An 8,260-nucleotide genomic window follows, 5' to 3' on the forward strand; every position below is an offset into this window, starting at 1 on the left:
CTACCACCACGACCTCAGGCCCTTTAGAGCTACTTAAGGTTGGATTCCTTAATATCTATATTTCCAAAAATTGGATAATAATCGGATCGATCTTAAAGACATCGTTATCTTAGGGGACATGAGTGTGTTTAGATTTCTCATTTTCTCTTGTTGAGATTAGTCCCTAAAATTTGGGGCATGAGATCACGTTTCAAAAGGGGGGGGGGGTGGGGGGGGGGGGGGAATGCTCCCGCGGGAGCACGAAATCTGAATGAAAAACGTAACAGACTGAATGCCACGGCAGCGTCTGGAAGAATATTATTTTATTGCGCGTCGAAAATGACGGCGTTTTTGACACCATCCGCCTCTCCCCAAGTTATTCTGAATTTGACGCCTCACAAGCGACGTAGACGCGAGTGCATCTCGACCGTCCTGGCGACGATAAGACGAGATCCAACGGCCGGATGCACGGGGTTCATTCGTTTGATCGATATAAACTACAAAATAATAAAAAGAAAGACCAAAAAGGAGGAGATTCGCCATCCGGGTTGAAATTCGCCTCATTTCATGTGAATTTGATTCTCATTTGAGATCTATTTAAGGCTGGGGGTGCCCAAGGTTGGAAACCAGGAAGAGAGAGGCAAGTAAGAGAAGGTCCCCTTCTTTCGCTTCCCTTGCCACCCTCCTCACAAAAACAGGAGAGAGTTCCTCAACCTCTTTACCCCCAACTTCATCACTAATTATCTGAAATGGCCCCACCTGAAGTGCCCGTCGATGTGTTTAATGGATCTGGAGCTGGAAAGGTGACCACCCTCAATGGAGGGGGTTACTCTAAGAGGGCATATGTGACATTCTTGGCGGGAACGGGGGACTATTATAAGGGAGTTGTGGGACTGGCCAAGGGGTTGAGAAAGGCCAAAAGTGCCTACCCTCTGGTTGTGGCTATCTTGCCTGATGTGCCTGAGGAGCACAGACAAATTCTGACTTCTCAAGGGTGCATAGTTAGAGAGATTGAGCCCATCTACCCACCTGATAACCAAATCCAATTTGCCATGGCTTACTATGTCATCAACTACTCCAAGCTTCGCATTTTTGATGTAAGTGTCTCCCTTTGTTTTTTTATTTTTCTAAGTGTTAGTAAGAATGGAGGTCGAAACTTTTAACGTATTTCCGAACCCACTCTTAATCTTCTTCCTTGCTCTTTCGTATGCATGGATGCATCTATGCACGTATTCTCTCTCTTGTAGAAGAGAGAGAAAAGTATATTTGGTCGAAAATGATTTGTCACCAAAAAGTAGGAATAAGCTTTGTATCCCGAAACCTTAGGGCATGTTAACACAGCAAAGTATAGGAATTGTGAAGGCAAGGGAATATCTTATGTCCCCTAATTTTAAGCACTTTCCCTTCCCAAATTAATAAGAAGAGTAGTCATGGAATTGGAATGGGTGGTGGGGCAGTGGGCAACATGTGTTGGAAAGGGTGAAAAAGGGCTACTCTTCGAATCCGTTCCCAATGAAACAGTGCTTACTCCTTTCGAGTCATTTGTCCTGTTTGCGCCCTTTTTCTTTTGAAACCTTTTTGGTTTGGGTTTATCTCCCGCTTGTACTTTCGATGCAGGCCACCGTAGTACAGTGACAAGTTAGTTGATTTTTTGGGATTGAAATACAAAGATTAGGGCTGCCAACCGGCCGGGCCACGCCTAACGCCTAAGGGGCGGCCAACGCAGGCCATGGCCCAAACTAGGGGTGGAAATTGGTCATGTCAGGTCGGTCCGGTTGGATTCAGATTAAATTTGATTTAAAAAAATAAAAATAATTAAATATATATATTTATATATATAATTATATTTAAATATTATTAAGATATTATATATTAATTATTTTTAAAATATTAATACTATTCGGGTCGGGTCTACGTAGACCTGGATCCGAATAGCGTTAAGGTGCAAGATTTGGACAGGGACCCGACCTGTTGTGTCCCATTTTTTTTGAACTCATATCCATACCCAAGTCGGGTTGGGGTCCATTGCCCCCCATGGGCCAAACTAGGCCAAAGAGGCCCTCGGGGCCAACACTGACTCGTGCCATATTAGGTCCGGGCTGAGCTGGGACAGGTAAAATTAAAAGAAAATAAAACAAAAAAGAAAAAGAAATAAAAGCCGATCGGGCCCTATCTTGACATTAGTCCAAACCAGGCGTGAGGCGTGGTGGCCTAGCTCGAGCCCGGCCCTTGGGCAATGTTTTGTGGTCTCGCCCTAATTTCTACGACCAGCTTGGTCAGGTCCGGCTGGGTACCGGGCCCATCGCCACACTTAAGCTATACTTGGTTGGTTCCGTTAGAAAGAGAGAGAGAGAGCACTTAAGCTATACTTGGTTGGTTCCGTTAGAGAGAGAGAGAGAGAGAGATGTAGATAACAAGAAATGAATGGTGTATAAGTAATAACAATTTGGTTTTGGTTTTGTTTTTTATTTGTATTGTGTGTGTGATGTATATATAGTTTGAGGAGTATAGCAAGATGGTTTACTTGGACGCGGACATTCAAGTGTTCGACAATATCGACCATCTGTTTGATACCCCTGACGGCTACTTCTACGCTGTCATGGACTGCTTCTGTGAGAAGACATGGAGCCACACCAAGCAGTACTCCATCGGTTACTGCCAGCAGTGCCCCGACAAGGTCAAGTGGCCCATCGACGACCAGCGGTTCGGGAACCCCCCACCTCTGTATTTCAACGCCGGCATGTTCGTTTACGAGCCCAGCAAGCTCACCTATGACTCCCTCCTCGAAACCCTCCAGATAACCCCACCAACACCCTTCGCCGAACAGGTATCCCATCTCACACACACTCACTCTCACTTCCCGATCGAATAAACATTCTTTTAAACACCGATTAGAATCCCTCATGATCATTTCCAGTTAAATGAAAAGTTCATAGCACCAACGTTTTATATAATAATGGTAGTGATTGTAATTGTTGTTGTTTACAATAACTAGGACTTCCTGAACATGTTCTTCCAACATACTTACAAGCCCATCCCCCTGATCTACAACCTGGTGCTCGCCATGTTGTGGCGCCACCCCGAGAATGTGGAGCTCGAAAACGTCAAGGTCGTCCACTACTGCGCTGCCGTAAGTTCCTCTTCCCTCTCTTCTCTGCACTAATCATAAACGAAGCTGCAAGGATTAACTATAACAACGATAATTCTTGTCATTTTTTTCTTCTGAGGAGTTAATGTATGATTTATTAATTTTCCAAAATTGATAATTTCGTGCTCCATAGACGGAGCCAGCTCCACGAAAGGTATATTTGGCCCTCTGCAAAAGGAGTTGGTTCAAACAAATTTAGAACCAAATGATCCAAAATATTGGAATCAAATCACTTTAAGGAAGGAGAATCCATTTTTTTTAATCATAATGCAAAGTATGTCGTTAAAAACTTCCTTATCACTATTATTGTCTTTAATGACATTAGTACCTTTACTAAAAACATTAATAAAGATGATAGTGATGGCTACTATGATGATGCATGGCGAGGTGGGGAAAACGGGCTCTAGGTAGAGGTGGTCAAAATGAAATGGAGGGTGTCAGATCGTGACGTTTAGGTTTCATTCTCACAGGAATCTTAAGTTGCCATTAATAAATAAATAAATAAATGAGTGGTATGGAGGAGGTTATCGAGGATGAATGATATCAAGATGAAATACTAGAAATATCTATCTTCAATTGTGCACCGACCTTCACAAAAGTTTCTATTCTTTTCATAATATGATTTTTTTTTTTGCTATCGTCATCGACATTTGTTATTCGTCTAAAAGTAGACAAATCATTTTGGGTCTCTTGGACCGTGGTGTAGCTTTATTCTCTTTTGTGAAAAAGTTCTGAAAACCACTTTCTTTGTGTGTTAGTTGATTAGGTTCTCATGAGGGAGAAAAAGGCAGAATCCTCAGCCGTAGGAATGGGAATGGGTCGGATCTGCTTGACCAATGCTCTAGAATCTAATAAAAATATTTTATAAAATATTTAAAAACATATTTCAAATATATATGTATAGGCAAATTTATCAAAATATTATATATTACAATATATGTGTGTGTGGTCAAGTTGACCTATACTCAGACCCGACCTGGATCCAAGTCCCGTCCAGGGTTTTGGACTCGGACCTGAACCATTGGTTCCAAAACTTGGACCCGGACTTAAATCGGAACAACCTATCGGGTTGTTGGGTCGACCCGACCCGATTACCACCCCTACTCAGTCTTCTCATGCTAAGGGTGGCAACAGACAGGGCCTAAGCCGGGCCAGCCTTGGCCCTAGCCCCTCCCTCATCCCCATAGGGCTGGCCCTGGCCCTGTTAAGGCCAAGACATGCCAGGCAGTCCAAAAATAAATGAAAAAAAAATATATATATATATATATATATATATATATATATATATATATATATATATATATATTTGATGGTTGGCCAGGTCGAACGGGGTCAACACTGCCCTAGACCTGCCCTCAGGTTATAGTTTGTAGCCTATGCCCTATCTCATGCGAACCATGTCATACCAATAGACCAAAGGCCCATGCCCTATCTCATGCGAACCATGTCATACCAATAGAACAAAGGCCTCAAGGCTCATCCTCATCTTTGTATTCCTTCTCTTTTTTCCACCTTCTCCCCTTGCATTATTTTTTCCCTCATTACCCTTTTCTTCTTTTTGCACCTCCTCATCTTAACATTATTTCTCTCACATTCCCCAATTTTGTCCTTTACTTTTCTTTTATTCTAACTTCTTATTGTCCTTATCTTTTCCTTCTTCCTTTTGGGCAACAGGGCTCTAAGCCATGGAGGTACACAGGCAAGGAGGCAAACATGGAGAGGGAAGACATCAAAATGCTAGTCCAAAAGTGGTGGGATATCTACGATGATGAATCTCTGGACTTCAAGGAAGAGGACTCAATCCCAGAGGCTGAGAGCTTGAGCAAGCCATCAATCATGGCTTCAATGCCAGAACCAGCTATCTCCTTCATCCCTGCCCCCTCTGCTGCTTAAGATGCCATAACCATCATCTCGTTATCCTTGGATCTCAACTCTCCACCTTCATCTCTACCCCATGTGTGATCAAGCTGTTAGGCTGCAACATAGCTAAATCCTTAGTGTGTTTAATCTCACCAGTATATAATTCTGAAGACTTTGTATTTTGAGGTGGTTGTAATTACCATTTGGAATTTAAAAGTCTTTTATATTAAAATAATTACTTCTCTTTAGAATTTGGATCTAATAATGATGCAAATGAGTTGGGAAAGAAGTCACTTCTAGCAGTTGGTTGGACAATGTGTTGAAGTACATTATGCAACGAACTAATAAAACTTGAAAAAAAAAAGTTTTGAGAGAGAAGTCATTCTGAGAAACAAAGTTTGAGGGAGAAATGATCTGAGTTTATAAATTCTGATTACAAAATCAGTTTGAAATATATTACTAATAATAAGAGAAATTTATCAAATCACAGCTAAGAGTTGAGCTATTTAACATCTCATCGGTCCTTTGATCAGTTGTTTTTATTTGATTTCCCATAGCCCATCAAATTGCTCGCAATTTTCTCAATTCACACCTTGGGTGAAATGTTAAATAATTGAACTCTTGGATGCGATTTGATAAATACTATTGATGATGATGATAACAACAATGGTGGACTCAAAAAAAAAAATAATTGGAAGAGAAATAACAGAAGAAACTAAAAAAAAGATGGGAGCAAGGATAACTCAATATTCGCCTTGAAACTTGCTTGGATATGCCAATCCAGTTCCTTCACATTGAGAATAAGTTACTATTGTAAACAAAGTTCACACACCATTAAATGATCCAATAAACTAGAATAGAATTAGAAGGCTTTGGGTTTCATTCCATCGTGTCCCTCCCAAACACTATGAACCTTTCATGTAGTTTCCAGTCCTTCATGCTTTCAATCAGGGTTTCAGTAACCGGACAGGCCTTTCAGAAATCTAGTTTGAATTGGCGAACCTATATGAATCCTTGGTGTAAGAATAGGTCGCAAAAGAGACTAAATAATGATTTTGAAAAAATCAATTACTAAAAAATAATACAAAATAAAATGAGTGGGAACCAAATGTTTTGGTTTATCTAGACAGTCCAGTTTCATAATAGACTCACCCGATTCTCATGGACATATTCCCAGGTAGGTCGGTCCCAATAATTCCCAGTCCTAATCATCGATCTTTTCAACACTACCAAATGTGGTCCGAGGCAATCACTATCCAAGGAGAAGTGCTTTTGTCCACCTCTCTCGCAAATACAATTAAGTCAAAGAACAACGTAAACCAGAAGTAGAAGCTGCTAAGAAGAAACCAGGATTTCAATGGAAACTTCTAGAAAACAAGAAGAAAGAAATATGATTGCTCATGAAACATGATTGCTCAAAAGAGTATTGACTTAAAATGTTGCTTGACAATGAATAATATACGCATGTCTATCTGGCCCAAAAGCGTTTAGCATAACCCTAAGTACGGGTGGCATGGGTCGGGTGGCTGGTCAGCCTGATCGTAAAAACCTAGGGCCAGAACCACAACATGTGGCCCGAGGGATGGACTTGGGCTAGGCCAAGACAGGCCCGGCCCAGTTAAAATATAATAAACGTATTAGTCATATCCTCAATGTTCCAATACAATGCATCTCTCACGAAGAATGTACTAGTATATATTCCGGATTCATTAGAAGTTTTGGCAATGTTTTACGTTAGCTGCCTATCTAATAAAACCCATCCCTTTTACTCGAGCTGGGACAGGTTAAAGAAAAGTTTAAGGTCATCACATTTCTTAAACCTGTGATAATTATAATTATAATAGTTATGTGTAGTTATAATAATAACATAATGGTATTATAATTGTAGTTAATTATGTTATAATATATAATTAATTTAGAAAAAATTACATACATATCCGTTATACTTTACGTTATTACGGTTATGCCTAATAGTTTCCGTTATTACTCATCTGTCCGTTTTTTATCTTCTATAATGTTTTTTTTAAAAAAAGATACTTTTGCCCTTTTCGGATGTTCAACATCCAATTTTGGGAAAAATTTCGCATGTTCAACATCTGAAAACAATCGCGGCTACAATAGTGACTTTTCTCAATTTCGGATGATTTTCACATATTCGGATGTTGAACATCCAAACTTCTAAGAATTTTGGATGTTGAACATCTGTAATTCTGAGAATTTCGGATTTTAAACATCCGAAATTATGAGAATTTTAGATGTTCAACATCCGAAATATTGCGAGCCAACATTTACTGTGCACAGGCGAAAATTTATATATTTTTATTTTTATAAAGTTGGGAAAAACCGATCATTGAAGCATCGTACTCCCTTTACTGTCTCTTAATACAGTAACCCACAAAGTTGAAGAGATTGACTCACTATTTGGACGTGATTGGTACCATTCTTACTCTTTCTTTATACGGTTGATTAATTAACATTTATTTATTATTTTGTGAATAATATTTGTTGTGTAATTTTTTATTAATAAATGGAATTTTTTTAATATTGATGAAGTTGTTCTTTTATATAATTATTTGTTGTTTGTATCATGTTGATACATTGTATTTCTTGTTTGGCTAAATAATTGTTAGACTTGGTTGTTTGGATTAAAATTTGTTGTTTATTTTGTGTTTATGTGAGTATTTCTTGTTTTCTTTTGTTTAATGTTTATTACTCACAATTTTAGTAGTACACTATTTAAATCTATTATGTAATACTCAGATTTTATAAACCCTAAAGTAATTAGAAATATCCCATTACTATTCATTTAATACATGAGTATTGATGATGGCTACTGACAATTTTAGTAGTACACTATTTCAATCTATTATGCAATACTCAGATTTTATGAACCCTAAAGTAGTTAGAAATATACCAATTTTTGGAAAATTTTTTTATATTGATTTTTTGTAACACTAACTTTGTTATTCATTTAGATGATGGCTACTGAGGGAGTGCAACTGGTATTCCGATATGGGGGGTCATTTGAGACGAATGCAGATGATGGACGTATTATTTATAAAGGATGAAAATTGAAGGTCACCAAGTATAATGGGAATAGTTCCTTGGAGGAACTAAAAAGTCATTTTGCAAATTTAACCAAGTATAATCCAAGCAAATTAGCTATTATGTACCACAATATAAGTCTATCTAGTGGGCTTAATTTTGTTGATGTTAGTGATGATATAGATGTATCTTTTATGTTGGGAGGGGAATCTTCTAGAATTGTAGTAT

At 38.8% G+C, this 8,260-nt stretch overlaps 1 protein-coding gene across 1 annotated transcript; it reads left to right on the forward strand.

Annotated features, from left to right (window-relative positions):
* The first annotated feature begins 607 nt into the window (after positions 1-607).
* GOLS4 (galactinol synthase 4) lies at positions 608-5,219 on the forward strand. The gene is made up of 4 exons (XM_006840664.4): positions 608-1,076; positions 2,477-2,806; positions 2,975-3,109; positions 4,802-5,219. The coding sequence occupies exons 1-4, from the start codon at positions 729-731 to the stop codon at positions 5,018-5,020; spliced, it is 1,032 nt and encodes a 343-aa protein (XP_006840727.1). The 5' UTR covers positions 608-728; the 3' UTR covers positions 5,021-5,219.
* Positions 5,220-8,260: the final 3,041 nt, after the last annotated feature.

Source organism: Amborella trichopoda, chromosome 3 (genome assembly GCF_054954075.1).
Source record: "Amborella trichopoda isolate Santa Cruz 75 chromosome 3, AtrichopodaSantaCruz75HAP2 v2.0, whole genome shotgun sequence".
NCBI classification, from domain to species: Eukaryota; Viridiplantae; Streptophyta; class Magnoliopsida; order Amborellales; family Amborellaceae; genus Amborella; species Amborella trichopoda.

What these genes read in the sequence shown, in the direction of transcription:
- GOLS4 (XM_006840664.4), top strand. Translation starts at nt 729, where the DNA reads ATGGCCCCACCTGAAGTGCCCGTCGATGTGTTTAATGGATCTGGAGCT. An exon ending in CCAAGCTTCGCATTTTTGAT is followed by an intron (nt 1,077 to 2,476) that starts GTAAGTGTCTCC and finishes ATGTATATATAG; the next exon opens with TTTGAGGAGTATAGCAAGAT. An exon ending in TCGTCCACTACTGCGCTGCC is followed by an intron (nt 3,110 to 4,801) that starts GTAAGTTCCTCT and finishes TTTGGGCAACAG; the next exon opens with GGCTCTAAGCCATGGAGGTA.